We start from the raw sequence: 14662 nt of genomic DNA on the forward strand, positions 1-14662 counted from the left end.
TCCCCGGACCGAGAGTTTGGACTTCAAATCCGTGCAAGATCTGGTCACTTCTGACGATGTGCGGCTCTTTGTGGTCCTGCAGAAGTATGGTACATACAGATATCGTACATGGGACCTCCAAGAAGATCATGGTATCTACATCTCAACCTCATTGACCTCCGGCTCAGCAGCAGCGCTCCCTCCATCCTTCTTCTCCAAGTCCGCGGCCCAAAGTGCAGCGCCGACCGTGGTCGTGAACGAGAATGCCAGACCGACGACAGGAATTAAGTTGAGTGCGAGGGCGGCAGCACCGAAGCTAGAGACTGGCGTCAGATGGAATAAAGGACGATAAGCGGGATACTCACCCAGTGTAAGCAGCCCGATATCTCTCGATGAAAGCCGTGCGTGCAGTGGTGCTGAACTTCTTCAGCTGGAAGTAACGCGCGTGGAAGGCTGGTCCCGCTTTACGCCCTGTGGATGCGAATGAGCCAATGCTTTCGTATGTCACTTGATGGGCTCTTGCTTACCGTTGTAGAGAAGGAAGAGGACGGTGCCAACAACAGGAAGAGAGTTCAGTGGCAGGGAGACGATGTATCGCAACAAGCCCTCCTTGCTGAAGCGGTTCAACGGCTGAGTGACGACCTTTCCAAGCTTCTTGATTCCGCCGCTGCTCGTGCTGATCTCCCTCCCATTCGCGACCAGATGTTCGCGTCCCTTTTGTACAAGCACAGCATCAACTAGTCAAAGTCGTCAGAACAGCATCGTCTCTTAGCTCCGGAACGGTCACCCACACAACTTGTCCTGCGCCGTCCCCAGCAAGAACGTCTTCGTCACCGTCAAGATTATCGCATAGGACTCTCCCAGTACCATCACCGCCGCCGCAACAAAGGCCAACGGGCCAGAAAAGATCGCGCAGAACGCGACTTGCGGCAGGTACGTGAAGAAGAACATCCCCGCGGTAACGCCCGCAGAGGTCAACAGCGTCTTGTAGATGACAGGCGCAACAGAGCGGTAGAGGGAGGGATGGGTAGCGAAGTAGTAGATGCCGTGCAGGGGATAGAGGTAGCCGCCGCTGAGTGCGACATCCTTGGCGAGGGTGGACGCCTCCTTGAGCTCGGAGATCACGGCGGATTCTGCGTGTTGGAGGGTGGATTTGGCGTTTTCGGCGGTGGACATGGTGGCTGTCACGAGGGGGGTTGCAGAGCTACGAGTAGATGGTGGTGAGAAGGAGGAATGGCAGAGGGAGATACAGGGGAGGCCATGATGGCAGTGAGGACTTGAGTCGTGCGCGCTTGCATGACGCGCCCAAGTGACGCGCCTGACGTCACTTGCTGCTGCTGCACGGTATGCGGACCGGATAGTCGCGTTTGGTCGCGCTCGTCGGAGGGGGCGTGTCGGCGCGTCTTCTTCGCGTCGACGACAACGGGCCCTTGAATCGCAACACCCCTAGACTTTGCTGGCTCTATTCAGTAAGACCTCCAGGCGGAGCATCTTTAAGACGGAGCACTCATCATCTGTACCTCCAGCGATGTCGATCCCCTCTCTGCCGAACGAGATCTTGCTCATCATCTTCGACTACGCGACTCAGGTCGTGCCCGTGCACGAAGGGTCAATTCTGAGATGGGAGCGGAACTCGTACATAGACACCCTGGGCCTTGTCAGGGCCTCCAATGTATGTTCTCTCATCCGACCGACAACTAGATGCTCATCCACGCTGCAGTCCGTGAAGAAGACCATCATGCTAACCTGCAAACGATGGCACGACGTGGTGCACCCCTCCCTCCACGAATGGGTAGCTCTCAAGCAGAAACGCAGCCTCCTCAGCTTCGTCGCCCACATCCACCGACTGTCCACTCTGCCCCCCTCGTTCCCTTCCCCCCTCGCCCTCACACGACGCCTCGACCTCAACCTCGATCACCTGCCCGACAACTACGACACTTTGCTCGCCTTCATCATTCGATCCCTCCCACACCTCGTTGAGCTGAACTTCGCCATGAGCGCACTCTCCTACATCGACTACCCGCTTAACATCCCCATCTGCCAGGCGCTCAAGGGGCGGCCTTCGCTTCGCGTGCTGAACTGGTACACGGAGATCCTGCTTCCCATGCCCCGCGCCTGGCGAGACATTCTTGTCGCGCTTCCCCGCCTCGAGGTCACTACCTGCGTGCACTCCCTCCGCACCTGGCCGTACAACGACAATCCGCCGATGCCCGTGTTGCCGCATCTACATACCCTTCTGGTGTCCTCACACTGCAACGGCTGCCTGTCCACCGCGCCTTGCGTCTTGCCTGGTTTGCGCTCCCTCGCGTACTACGATCGCAGCCTCTCCTTCTCCCGCAGCCGCTTCCGCGCGGACCAGACGTGGCGCAACAGCAGTTACTTCGAGGAGCACGGCGCAAACATCCAGGACCTCTATCTCGATTCCGACGAAGACGAGCACTTCATGGACCACGTTGTCGCGCGCTGCTCCCGCGCGGACACCCTGCACGTCACTGTCCGCATACCGGGTCCCATATTGGCGCGACCCTTTCCAGAGTCCGTGAAGCGGTTGAGGATATGCAATCGGTTTGCGGAGGATGGGAAGGGCTCGGTGGCGAAGCCGCTGAACCAGATTCTGATGGTGCTGTTAGAGAGGCCGGGACAGCACGGGTTGAAGACGATACAGCTTGCGCATGTACGAATGGATGCGCAGCCGAACTTGCTACCGTGCGAGGTTTACAATACGCGATCTTCGTCGACGATGAGGAACGTAGAACTCGTAGACTCCGTTGGCAGGGTAATACTGTAGACCCCAGATAGTGGTTTGGACGGAGCATCGGATTCTTGTAGCATATGTCAGCCAGTAATTCAGCGCATATCTGTGTGCAACGGCGGAGTCGCACCAAGGTCATTGAGACAGGACAAAGGCAAAGGGCCAAAACGGTGAAGTTGTTGCTTGTCGGTGTTTGGCTCTGTCCAAATTCGCGACACGTATCACGTGCCGCACCGGCGCTTAGCGCTTAACCTCCACCACTTCGCTTCGGTAACGGCCGGCGCCTCCCTCTGGACCATCTCTCGTGCTGCCCCACGGCAACCATGTCGCAACAGCAACCCATACCACCTCAGACTCAGTCGCCACCTCAGCCACAGCAATTTCAGCCACAACAAACACAGATGCAACCTCCGTTCACGCAACCTCAGGTTCAACTTCAGCGCCCTTCTCTTACCCCTTCCGTCTCCGCATCCTCGCAAGGCTCAAGATCTGGGGACCCTCAGAGAATCAAGGAAGCGAATGCTCGACTTTTGCGTCGCCACCGCGAGGTCGTGTCCCGTACCAATGACTTCCTTGGCTTCATGGGCGTCATGAACAGCGCGCAGGGCAATCTGCGCAAGTGGCTCGACAACACAAAGGCGTATTACGCTGAAGCGAGACCTTTGGTAATGTCATCCTCACATCCGTCGCGCGTGTAATCGTTAACGATGACGACCACCCTACTCCTCCGAATCTAGATTCTGATGGTTTTACGCGTGAGTGTCATTGTACCTTCTGGTCCTGGATCCGTTGCCAGTGGCATGCTCGAACTTTGTCAACCATTCTTTAATGCTCCATTTCCACAGTGCGCACTGAAGACCCTCAAAACCCTCTGGGGCTTGGAGGAGACCGACTTCTTCCACGTCAGCATGGGCATCGACTTCGACCCCCGCGTCGGCGCCTTCAAGGAGGTGATGCAGGTCGTACAGAAATACACGGCCTACTTTGCAAGGGAAAACAACGAAGAATGTGAGCAGTCTTCTATGGCCGCCCGACCTGGACTGTTACACGATGAGCCTCATCGCTGATACGCTGGGAGCAGGGACGGTACGATATCTCTTGGAATCCATCAACCCGGAAATTCGATTGTGAGTACTTCGTACTCTCATAGAAGCGGCTTGGCGCGTCCTCATATGAATTTGTTCCTCAGCGCACCTCTTCCACCGGTGGCGCTGCGGGGGCTTCCGCCATCACAGCTGGTAAGACAATTATGATGAACTGTGGCCAATGACAGGCACCCTGTCCCCCATGTCGCAGTACTCTGGCAAGCGAGGATACTCAGAAGACAGCGTAGAAAGAATCTGTACTGACCAAAACCCAGCAGGCTATCGTCGCATCTTCCAGATCTGCAGAGGTAAGCGCTCCTCTCGTTCCGTTCTCATGAGATAGTTTCGGCTTAGCTTACTTCCTTCAGGCCCTCCACCCCACACCTGCACATCCTGCCATATCTGCGTCGACATCGAGCGCCGCTGCGAATAGTCCCACTGCCGCCTCCTTCCATCCGGCGGCAGCGGCATACAGCGGCAGCGCGCCAAACTCGACAGTCGGCCCTTCCGAGGTTATAGCCCCTCACCTCTACCTCGCAGCGCAGGATAGTATCAGTGCGCATGGACAGGTATGGAATTCCCTTACCACATTCACGTATGTCGTCCGGTCAGTGCTAACTCGATGTCAGCCCAAGATCTCTCCTCCTGTACCTCCTCAGGTACCCATGGCGAACCCGGCACCGATGGCGAACTCAGCAACCATAGCGAGTCCAGCAGCCATAGTGAACCCAGCGCCCGTATCGGCGCCGATGCCGGTGGCACCCCCTCAGGCGCCCATGCAGGCTCAGATTCCCACGGGGATCCAGCCGATTGCGCCACACATGAGCACGCTGCAGCCTGCGACGCCCACCAAGCCGCCCGTGGCTGCCTCGCCGCAGAATGCTGGTGCGGCGCCTATTGCTGCTTCTCCTTCGGCCGTTGCGCCTCCTCCGGTCGTCGCTCCCCCTGCGCCCGTCGCACCCGCTACTCAGGCGACCCAGCCGTCGGTCGTTGCATCGTCAACTTCCGCTACGATGCCTGCGCCGCCCATCCAAGCGTCTCCCCCTCCTGCTCAGCCATCTCCCGCTACACAACCCGTATCTGCCCCGTCTGCGTCATCCGCGCAACCCGCGCCATCCACCCAACCTGTCCTGCCCACCTCTGCCGCTACCCCCTCTGACACTCCCTCTGCATCCGCAGCCAGTGCACCCCCCGCAACCGCACCCAGTGCACCCTTCGCGCCTCCTTCATCCACTACTGTCATGCCCACCGTACCCTCCGCAACCGCCAACGCCCCTTCCGCATCTGGCAACACGCCTTCTACATCCACCCCACCCCCCAAACCCCGCCGCCCGCGAAAGATGGACGCGGAGGCGCGGAAGAGGATGCTGCAGGCGGAGGCGGCACGGCGCGAGCAGAAGACCGCGCAGAACCAGAGTCAGAGTCCGCAGCTTGGGGCGGCGCAGGTGGGGGGCGCGAAGGAAGGAGAGGCGGGGGGTTTGAAGACGGAGGGAACGCAGAGTGCGAAGTTAGAGTTGACGCAGAGTCCGCAACTGGGTACGCTGCAGAGCCCGCAAATGGCAAAGGCGCAGGGTCCGCAAGTCGAAGCGGCGAAGACCCCGAAGGTCGAGTCGGCGCAAAGTCCGCTTGCGAGGACAGTGCAGGAGCTTCCGAATAGGGCGACGCAGAGCTCAGTGCCCGGCGCGACGCAAAGTCTACAGTCCGCTCAGACGGCGAGTCCACAGTCCGCTCGAACGGCGAGCCCTCAAGCCAGTCCATCTCGTCAAACGACCCCCGCACAAGCTGCGAGACCGTCGACGTCTACCTCGCCTACCACGTTTCGGCCTTCAACTCTGCGTCAAAGCACGGCGCCGCTGGAGGGGAGTACTGTGGCATCCGAGCCCGAGGCCGTACCTCATGATGTCGCGCCAACCCAGGACGTGTCGATGGAGCCCGTTGCGCAAGAAGATGTGGAAATGACCGACAGGAATGAGATGAAGCTTGAAAATGTGAGTGCGAGGAAATTGTCATACGCTGGACCAAGTCTGACTTCTTGAAAAGCCGCAGGCGACGCGAGCGAGCGAGACAGGCGCTTTGCCGAAAGACGCAATTGAACTTGAGTCTACCGAGCCTGCAGCAAAATCCGACGATGTGCAGATGAACGCGCCGCTCGAAGAGGCTATGGATGTCGACCAAACCGACGACGAACCTGCGCCGCAACCTACAATCGCGGTAGAGGAAGCACCGGCGGAACAACCTCAAGTCGAGAAAGAGACTGCCATTGAGCCAGCAACCGAGAGTCTTCTACCTCCCGCAGCCTATGGTCTACATTCGCCTGTAGCCGAGGGCCCTCAACCACCTGCAGCTTATGCTCCTCGCCCTCCTGCAGATGTCTCCATGGCCGCGCCAGAGGACCCTGGCGCCGCACTCTCGCGCGCAACATCGTCATCCTTCGCCTCTCCAGCGCCGAAATCGCCCCCACAGCGCGCCTTGACGCCAGTCCCGCCCCCAGACGATAGTGCGTACAACTAACACTTCCGCTTCTGATCCTCCTTCGCGTCCATAAAACTGAATCCCCTTCGTGCCCATAAATTTGAAACCCATTCGTGCTCACAAATCTCGCGCAGTCGGCCTCCGCATCTGCGGATTCACATTCGCGGGAGAAAGCACTGTGGAAAAATGCACCTTGTACTGGCAAGTCAGGCCGACGCAAGTCCCGAGTGTGAAGGCGTGGAATACACGCACACAGTGCACCACGTATGTATTTCTGCTTCGCCTTTCCTCCTCGGCCTCATCCACATGATATTTACACTTGACATGTTACTTACTCTGCATGATAGCGACTTCTCGCGCGCATACAGGGACGCGTCCTGCATTACCTTAGCCTGCTACGCTGCCTCCGACCTCCCCGCGAGCATCAAGGACAACCGTTACCACATCACGTCCAAGCGTCCATCGTGGCCCACGCACACGAAGGTGCGGCTTACTGTGCAAGATGGAAACAAGGAGCGGGTGCTATCCTTGTCTCCGCCTTTCAAGGTGAGCCGATTCGTTCTTGTTGTTTCCATTCGTTCCCATCATCCTCAACAACCCACTTACTACGCCCACTCCCAGCTCACCCCCGACGGCCTCTTCGACCTCACGCCCTTCAGCGCCGAGGGTGCCAACCAAGTCACGCTCTACCTCTACCGCGCACCGGGCGACAACACCGACTACTGCTTCCACCTCTATGGGCACCGGCCGACGCCGGCGATGGTGGAGCAGGTCGTGCAGGCGCAGCGGAGAAAGGAGGAATGGAACGGTGTGCTGGCGTCGTTGGCGAAGCCGTTTGACTTCACTTTGCCGGGTGTAGGGGTTGGAGCGTGAGGCGTGTTGGTGTTGAAGCGCGAGAAGATGGCACAATAGGCAGTGGATGGGATGCTCTTTTTTCCTTGCTCATAATCTTCCGAAGCTTTCTTGGACTTTCTTGCATACAGCATACACATCTTCTCTGTCACGATGTATTTTCTTGTTTGTTCTATCCATAATGTTAGAGCTACCGCCAAATGACACAAATCCATTCCACCACGCATTCCTACCCCCGCACACGCCTATACTCCCTCCGCCTCAGATGCAACCGGACCAAAAACGTGATAATCCCGCCCCCCACAAACCCTCCAGCAGACGACAAAGTATACAGCAGCATCGACGACGAGCCCTTATTCGCCCGACTTTCCTGGATATGAAGCGTGGTGGGTGGCGAGACGTCCGCGCCGCGGACGTCGCGGAAGCGCTGGAGGGCGTCTTGCGGGTCGGTGACGTTCGTGAGCCCGATGAGGGGTGGGTGGGTCGAGTTGGCGCCGTGGTGGACGACGTAGACGTTCTGGGGGACGGTGAGCGTCGAGAGTTCTGACTTTGTCGATGAGTTGAATCAGAACGCACCCTCAAAAATATATCCCCCAACAGCCAATCGCCCGACACCACCCCATCATTCGCCTGAATCCCGCCCGTACACCACCCGTCCGCGCTCTGCTTCTGGTCCCAGTTCGTATCCTGCGGGTCGATCGGAAATTCGCGATCGTCGTCGCCCAGCACTAAGCCGACAAGCAAGCTCCTCTCGCAACGCACCTCCCACATGCCGCCTTGAGGACTCTTGCGCACGATGGCGGGCGAGCCGATGGAGTTCCAAAACGCGTCGACGTCGATGGTGGGGCCCAGCATGAGCGTCGTGCCCGTGTCCAGGACCGCGATGGGGCTGGCGGCACCCGGCACCAGCGAAGGCGACAGCGGGAACACCGTCCCATTGATCGTTAGGCGACGCAGTTCGAGCTTCCAGTAATCATACGCGCCATCGCTGTTCGCCACGACCGGATAGAAGGAGAGCGGTGCTGTGCTGTTCGTGATTTCCGTGTCAAGCTCGCCTATAGTGAAAGACGACGTCGGGTCGCTCAAACCGGTCTGCCTGCCGAGCCTGAAGGCGAAGAAGCGCTGGTCCTCGGGGAAGCTGGCGAAGAGGTTCTCGAGGAGGGTCTTGCCCGCGGTGGCGGGGATGCTCGCGGAGGAGGGGAAGCAGAGGCCGAGGACGCCCGAATTGCCGGTCGCGGAAAGGCCGAGGTCTTGGGTGTTGTTGGCGATTGCTGTAGAGGAGTGGGTGTTGGTTTGCGGAGCGCAAGAGAGAGGTAAGAGAGGTTACCAAAGGCTTGGGACGCTATCTCGTAGATCCCGAGAAAGACAGTTTCGTAGGCGACGTAGCCAGTGACGGAGCCGAGGAGGTAGGTTAGAACGAAGGGCGTCGTAGTCGGGATGAGAGATCGTGAGCTGTTGGTAGAGTACCGAGCAACAGCAGCGCAGTCAGGCGAAATGCAGTCCGTAGATACGATCCACTGAGTGCTTGTGAGTTGAGGGTCATCATAAGAGCTCCCGATAGACGGACAAAGTCCGAGGAGCCTGTGTCAAGGAGTGCAGAGAAGTCCTGGTCTCCTAGTCTTGACACAATAGTTCGCGGCGGTCAGAAGTGAATACTGCCAAGATGACTTGCTTACTGAATCTTGACCATGTACGCGCTGTATCGTATGTATAGCATCTGTTCCTTACCATCGAGTGGACTCACTATTCTTTCGTGTTCGCCAGTTTACTGTGAGCGCTGAGACCAGACAGAATTCCTCGGGACCGCGCCACACGGCTCATGGGGAGCTTGCAGCTCTGCAAGCCATTGACTCCGAGAACGTAGAGCGCGAGCGAGAGCAACAGTTGCGAGAGTTTCATGAGCACGAGGAGAACACGAGCAGGCACCGTCGAGTCAGGGAGCAAGAGGCGAACTCGAGGCGGACTCTAGGCGCGGGAAATCGCGATCACGTGGGAATGTGTGACAAATGGCGCTGGCCACGTTCCGAACATAACTTTCCTCCTGCACTCATCACCGTCGCCCTCAGCGCGCCGACACCCTCACCATGGTGCGTGGATTGCGCAGAAACGCTGGAGATGGACGCTGACTCTGCGTAGGTCGCCGATTCACCGGCGACGCTGCAGTACCAGATCGACTGTCTACGCGAAGCCCTGTGCCAACCAGAGACCGAAGATTCCTGGGACAAGATCCAACGCGCAATCGAAAGCCTCGGCAAAATATGCAGCGAGAACAGCGAAGATTACCATCAGGTCGTCACCTCTGCCGTCCGGTCGCTCTCGCGGCCGCTGACGAGCGCAATGATTTCCGAACGCACACGCCTCTCAGGATCAGCAGTCGACTTTGTTGGCGCGATCGCAACCAGTTTGGAGAGGAACTTCGAAACCCTGATACCCATCTTCATTCCAGGGCTGCTGACGTTGTGCAGTCGGACCAACAAGGTCTTCGGCACGCGCGCCAGGGCATGCATATCCATCATCATTGAGATGACCCAGCTGGCCTCGCTGCTGCCCTATTTCGTGCAGGCGGGCAAAGACAAGTCGGCACTCTTGCGACATGCAGCCGCAGAAGCCGGTCTCGCCTGCCTTAACTCCTGCAACCCGCAAGATCTCGAGAAGGAATCCCGGATTAGAGACATCGAAACCATGGTGCGCACAACGGCAAAAGACGCCAACGCGGACGTTCGGAAAGTTGGGAAGAAGATCTTCCAAGCATACCAGGCCTTGATGCCTGACAGGATAGCTGGGTGCGCGATACATCCTCCCTTACCACACACTCGCTAATCGTGCCACTTAGGTTCGCGGCTCCATTGTCGCCGACGCTACGGAAATACCTCGAACTACCTGCTGGTCCACAAGCGCTCCCGAAGAAGGAATCTCGCCCTAACTTGCGAACGCTCGTCAAGTCCAAGTCTCACGCCCACCTCTCATCTTCCGCCTCCTCCGTGCGATCAACCAGCCCCACCCTGTCATCCTCCGTAGGCGTGGGCCCGCGAGTTCCCGAACGACCAATGTCGTCAATGAGCCGCGCACCGCCCGCCCCAAGCCACGCGTACTCCAAGTTGAGGAACGAGATGGGCCCTCCACCACTCCCACATACCCGCTCCCAGCCAGCGCAACCGCCTCAACGACCGCAATCGACTCTATCGAGGTCCACATCGGCCATGGAACGACCCAGGTCGATGATGCTTCCATCCGTTGCTGCCCTGCGAACGGTTGCCCCTTCCTCGAGCTCCGAGTTAGGCGTTGCTGTGCCCCGCGCCCGAGTTACGGGTGCCGTAAGGGTGCGACCGGAGTCCATTCACGGCATGCCGTCCGCGGGGACGACAACGACAACGACAGCTGGGTCCACGGTCATGGCACGGCGCGTGCCTGCCCGCGAGCCCTCGCCAACGGATAAGGTCAAAGACGAAAAGAAGGACAAGGGTGGCCACCTCTTCATCCCCAAGCGGCCCATGTCCGCCGTGGACCCCGCCATGGCGTCGACGTCCAGTGCGCGGTCCGATAACGGCCACCGCATCAAGGCGCCGCCGCCACCGCCCGTTCTCGGTAAGGGCAAGGAGAAGGAGACGTCGAAGCCGCTGCCGAAGATCACGGCGAAGCTAACGACGTCGGCGCGGGCGGTATCCGTCACCGCCAAGGACCGCGTGGCCTCTCAGTCCAAGCCCTCCGTCTCGCGACAGGCCTCGGCGACGATGCAGCACGGCTCGCGCTTTGCGCCCTCGCGGTCGGCGTCTGGCACGCACCCCAAGCCGAGCCCCGCGGATGAGGAAGGCGCGCCGGCGTTCCCGGTCACGGAGCCCGAGGCCGCCCAGGCCGCCCCCACCGCGCGCCCGACGCACAAGGTGACCGCGTCGCTGACGATCAGCAAGGAGCGGCACGCGCCGCGGACGGGCGGGCTGTCGCAGCCGACGCAGGCCCAGCTCGCGCGGCAGCGACCGCCCGTTGAGCGCAAGGTTACTGCGCCGGCGCCGAGCAAGCCTGGCTGGGGCCGTACTGGCGCGGCCCCTCCGCCGCGGGCGCGCACGGTGTCGACGACGGCGATCTCGAAGGCTGCAGCGGATGCGGCGGCGAAGCCAGGCCCGCGACAGCGCGTGGTGAGCATGCGCCCGGGCGCGCCTGCGCTGGTGAAGAAGTCGTCCGTGTCGAGTCTGCGGGTGGATGCGGCGAAGGTGCCGCTGCCGCCATCGCCGATGCCGGCGGAGAAGAAGAAGCGGGCGACGCCGTCGCCGGCGCCTGTTGAAGAGGAGCCGGTGTCAGTTGAGGAGGAGCAAGCCCCTGCTGAGCAGCAGGAGCAGGAGCACCTCTCGCAGGTGTTGGAAGAGGAGGATGTGTTTGAGGAGAAGAAGGTGCTTGAGCAGGCGAAGCCGGCGCCTGAGCCCGAGCCTACCCCCGTCGCGCCGGAGCCCACGCCTGTTGCAGCGGAGGCCGTTCCCCTGCCTGAGGAGCAGGATGTTGAGGAGGCAGGGAGCTCAGCGGCCCAGGAAGCAGCCGAAAACCCCTTCCAAGACACCACCCCGCGCAAGTCCACCCCTCCCGCCGAGCCCAGCAACATCGCCTTCCACACCACCGCTGCTACGCCACCTACCAACGCGTCCCCCATGGTCCCCACCAACGCCGGGCCCGCCATCACCCTCGACTACGACCCGAACTCGCAATACGGCCCAAACTCTCACTACAACCCCACCACCCCCGCGCGCCTGACCTCCCACATCCACCCGGGCGATCTCGACAAGACGCCGATCTCGCAGCTGCTGATGAGCATCGAGCGCGGGTTCCACTGGACGCCGGAGCCGCCCGAGCCGCTGACGCCGGCGGAGGCGTACCGGGATATGCCCGTCATGAGCGGGGCGCTTGGGCAGCCGATTCCGATTCATCTGAAGAAGCAGCCGGAAGGCGGGTATGATGCGTAGGGGGATGGTGCGTAGGTTGGGTCTTCAGGTGTGATGCGTTGGTCTGCGAAGGACTGAAGCGCCTCGTGCCAAGTCTTGCACGCATTGTGCGAGTTCAGGTCGATCTCGGGAGGTTCGGTTGTGCGACTAGATGCCAGGGAGGATCACGCCTCATACCCCATTGTTATGCATTGCTTATCACGAACTTACTGTGTAGTGTATTCACCCGCGACTCCGATACCTCTCCCTTCGTTCCCCCGAGTCCGCTTTACTACCCATGCTGCTCTTATGGCCATGCATACACTAAATCCTTTGCGAGCGAAACATCGTATCCTCTCTGTGGCCGGCTACGCCCATTGACGGTATAAGTTTATAGTAAGTAGCCTATGTTACACCCAGATCTCAGCAATAGTATCCCACTCCTTCAGCGTCTTCGCCGTTTCGAGCGCCTGGTTCGGTAGGTCGCCTTCGTCGGAGGCGTCGTTGCTGACGGTGCGGTCCTCGACGACGAGGACGCGGAGGGCGCCCACGGTAGAGAACCCCCGCTTCGTGGGCACGAAGGTGAGGTCGAAGTCCTGTTCCGCGTAGGCTAGCCTCTCCCCCGGAACGCTCTCATTGTCGAGCTTCAGCACCATCGGCGCGAGGCACACCGCCGACGGCCCACAGTAGACGACGCTGGAGTCGCGGCGGGATTCCAAAGCGTAGGGTGGTGGCAACGCTACACCCTCCGTCGGCTCGCCCGCGTCGCCTGCTTGAGAGCCGGCCGGTGAGGCGACGAGCAGCTTCTGCCTCGCGAGCTCGTAGTTGAAGGTCTGCGTCGCCGTCGCGGCTGTCGGTGTCGATAGCCCCGACGACGCGATACGCGGGCTCGCCAATTCGCTGACCGACGCCATCGGCGCAATGGGTGGCACAGTAGCAGGCGGCGGCGCCTTCGGTGCTAACAGGTGCTGCACGACGACGCGGACACGCCGTTGAGACCACGAAGCATCCGCGGTCGCGGGCGCGTGCAGGGCGAGCGTCAGCGCGATCGTGAAGGGCTTCTCTACCTCGATGGTATCGCGCGGGATCTTGCGGACGATCAGACTAGGTTCGAGGTCGGGCGCGGTGGGGAAGGTGGCAGTAGGAAGAGGCGGAGGTGTTTGCGGTCGGGGTGAAGTGAGGGAGACGACCGAGTTGGTGCGGACGCGGGGTGCAGGCGATCCAGGCCTGCTGGGCGGGCCGGGTGAGGAGGGGCGGGAGGGTATGGAGCCTGTTGCGCCGCGCTTGAGGTACGGCGGGACGGCAGACACTGGCGGTGCGACCGGTGGCGGGGCAGGCGGCAAGGGTATACGACGAGAAAGCATGGACGTCAGCAGTCGCCCTGGCTCGCCGAAGGAGGACCGCCAGGCGATGTCGAGACGCCCTAGGGGTATAATACTCCCCGGACTGTGTACGACGGGTATTCTGGGCGGCGATTGGGACGACATGATGTAAATGTACTGGCGCATATCCTGCGGGCCCATAAGGGCGGTGGTGCCAGTGAATATGCCATCTTCTTCAGTGCTGCCTAGGTTCGTGTCTTCCACGTCCCAGCCATCAACGGGTTCGAGGAGCATACGCTCGAACCATAGCGGTTCTTGGGTAAGGTTCTGAATATGCACCTCGAGGAAGATCTTGTCTCGTTCCGACGTAGACAGCTGCGCTGATGGCGACTTGGGAGTGTGCACCTTGGTCTTGACCGACAGCGGGTTGGTGACCTGACGAGGTTCTTAGTCAAGCGCATTCAGGATAGAGCAGGGTGAACGTACAACAAACTTGTAGAACTTGCGGAAATGTTGCATCTGAGGATCATCGGGATCCTCTGCTGGCACAGGTGGGCGAGCATTGGGGGGAAGACGATATGATACGGTTGCAGACAGGACGTGCTGGCCGAGTTCTTTGACTTCATGGGTGACCAGACCTACAAGTGGATGTATGAGCGGGCGATCAGTGCCAATTGTGATAGCACACGCACACTCAAGAGTATCCCCTGCCGCCAGAGTATACTGAGGGCCGCCAAACTCCCCCAGCGTCACCTTGGTCGTAGCGGTCTGCATCTCGACCTTGACCGTGACGCTGTCGACGTCGACTTGCGTATCATTATTGGCGCACAGGCAGCTGCTGAACGTCTCCCCCAACTGGATCGACCCAAAGGACGCGGGGAGCATTAGCAGTTCGCCCGCATGGGTGAGATCTCTGAGGGTCTTCGGATGCGTCGCCAGCGGTGCTTTGCCTTGCAGCGATGTTATCAGGGCCGTAGAGCGCGCCTTGAGTCTCCATTGAGGATGAATGCAACTAATATTGGTCTGCTACGCGTACCGAGAATGAGGGGGAACTCGAGTAGAAGGGCTCCCATGCACTGGATAATGCGGGTCTCTACGATTCTCATTGCACGGTAAGCAAAGGAGACTACTAGTGATGTGCGCAACGCACTGAGACCCGCATAACCTTGAGGGAGAGCAGGTGGACTGGGGCATCTCCGCTTGCCATCGTGGTCGGGAATGAGGAAAGGTGCGCGCCTGATGCGCGCTCGCGTTCACTTGACGCGACGCCACATATTCAGGTTAGCCTTCGCC

General features: G+C 60.0%; 6 protein-coding genes across 6 annotated transcripts; 3 read left to right on the plus strand and 3 right to left on the minus strand.

Annotated features, from left to right (window-relative positions):
* Positions 1–40: 40 nt before the first annotated feature.
* On the minus strand, positions 41–1273 carry SCHCODRAFT_02607063 (uncharacterized protein). Its single transcript, XM_003034993.2, has 4 exons — positions 771–1273; positions 507–716; positions 345–450; positions 41–295 (listed from the first exon to the last, which is right to left on the minus strand). The coding sequence occupies exons 1-4, from the start codon at positions 1153–1155 to the stop codon at positions 136–138; spliced, it is 861 nt and encodes a 286-aa protein (XP_003035039.2). The 5' UTR covers positions 1156–1273; the 3' UTR covers positions 41–135.
* A 78-nt stretch (positions 1274–1351) lies between these two features.
* On the plus strand, positions 1352–2856 carry SCHCODRAFT_02525654 (uncharacterized protein). Its single transcript, XM_003035819.3, has 3 exons — positions 1352–1448; positions 1506–1651; positions 1700–2856. The coding sequence occupies exons 2-3, from the start codon at positions 1508–1510 to the stop codon at positions 2765–2767; spliced, it is 1212 nt and encodes a 403-aa protein (XP_003035865.1). The 5' UTR covers positions 1352–1448; positions 1506–1507; the 3' UTR covers positions 2768–2856.
* A 198-nt stretch (positions 2857–3054) lies between these two features.
* Positions 3055–7161, plus strand: SCHCODRAFT_01168230 (uncharacterized protein; the record flags this gene model as incomplete). The annotated part of the gene is made up of 11 exons (XM_003035818.2): positions 3055–3396; positions 3469–3486; positions 3577–3739; positions 3813–3858; positions 3921–3969; positions 4095–4124; positions 4185–4385; positions 4446–5804; positions 5857–6313; positions 6423–6552; positions 6636–7161. 11 exons carry the CDS (start codon positions 3055–3057, stop codon positions 7159–7161), a joined length of 3321 nt encoding a protein of 1106 aa, XP_003035864.1.
* Positions 6969–9056, minus strand: SCHCODRAFT_02525660 (acid protease). Its single transcript, XM_003034992.3, has 6 exons — positions 8885–9056; positions 8817–8837; positions 8708–8759; positions 8468–8657; positions 7717–8411; positions 6969–7657 (listed from the first exon to the last, which is right to left on the minus strand). Exons 1-6 carry the CDS (start codon positions 9037–9039, stop codon positions 7370–7372), a joined length of 1401 nt encoding a protein of 466 aa, XP_003035038.1. The 5' UTR covers positions 9040–9056; the 3' UTR covers positions 6969–7369.
* Positions 9057–9192: 136 nt separating this feature from the next.
* Positions 9193–12089, plus strand: SCHCODRAFT_02562267 (uncharacterized protein; the record flags this gene model as incomplete). Its single annotated transcript, XM_003035817.2, has 3 exons — positions 9193–9227; positions 9277–9923; positions 9974–12089. The coding sequence occupies exons 1-3, from the start codon at positions 9225–9227 to the stop codon at positions 12087–12089; spliced, it is 2766 nt and encodes a 921-aa protein (XP_003035863.1). The 5' UTR covers positions 9193–9224.
* Positions 12090–12457: 368 nt separating this feature from the next.
* Positions 12458–14576, minus strand: SCHCODRAFT_02695378 (DUF974-domain-containing protein; the record flags this gene model as incomplete). Its single annotated transcript, XM_050346877.1, has 5 exons — positions 12458–13804; positions 13856–14007; positions 14062–14353; positions 14406–14462; positions 14520–14576. 5 exons carry the CDS (start codon positions 14574–14576, stop codon positions 12458–12460), a joined length of 1905 nt encoding a protein of 634 aa, XP_050202973.1.
* Between the last annotated feature and the right edge of the window lie 86 nt (positions 14577–14662).

The sequence above is a fragment of the Schizophyllum commune genome, assembly GCF_000143185.2.
Source record: "Schizophyllum commune H4-8 unplaced genomic scaffold SCHCOscaffold_1, whole genome shotgun sequence".
Taxonomy (NCBI): Eukaryota; Fungi; Basidiomycota; class Agaricomycetes; order Agaricales; family Schizophyllaceae; genus Schizophyllum; species Schizophyllum commune.

What these genes read in the sequence shown, in the direction of transcription:
- SCHCODRAFT_02607063 (XM_003034993.2), bottom strand. Translation starts at nt 1,155, where the DNA reads ATGTCCACCGCCGAAAACGCCAAATCCACCCTCCAACACGCAGAATCC. An exon ending in GACGGCGCAGGACAAGTTGT is followed by an intron (nt 717 to 770) that starts GTGGGTGACCGT and finishes GACTTTGACTAG; the next exon opens with TTGATGCTGTGCTTGTACAA. An exon ending in TATCGGGCTGCTTACACTGG is followed by an intron (nt 296 to 344) that starts GTGAGTATCCCG and finishes GCCAGTCTCTAG; the next exon opens with CTTCGGTGCTGCCGCCCTCG.
- SCHCODRAFT_02525654 (XM_003035819.3), top strand. Translation starts at nt 1,508, where the DNA reads ATGTCGATCCCCTCTCTGCCGAACGAGATCTTGCTCATCATCTTCGAC. An exon ending in GCCTTGTCAGGGCCTCCAAT is followed by an intron (nt 1,652 to 1,699) that starts GTATGTTCTCTC and finishes TCCACGCTGCAG; the next exon opens with TCCGTGAAGAAGACCATCAT.
- SCHCODRAFT_02525660 (XM_003034992.3), bottom strand. Translation starts at nt 9,039, where the DNA reads ATGAAACTCTCGCAACTGTTGCTCTCGCTCGCGCTCTACGTTCTCGGA. An exon ending in GCGTACATGGTCAAGATTCA is followed by an intron (nt 8,760 to 8,816) that starts GTAAGCAAGTCA and finishes TATTGTGTCAAG; the next exon opens with ACTAGGAGACCAGGACTTCT. An exon ending in TGGGGGATATATTTTTGAGG is followed by an intron (nt 7,658 to 7,716) that starts GTGCGTTCTGAT and finishes ACCGTCCCCCAG; the next exon opens with AACGTCTACGTCGTCCACCA.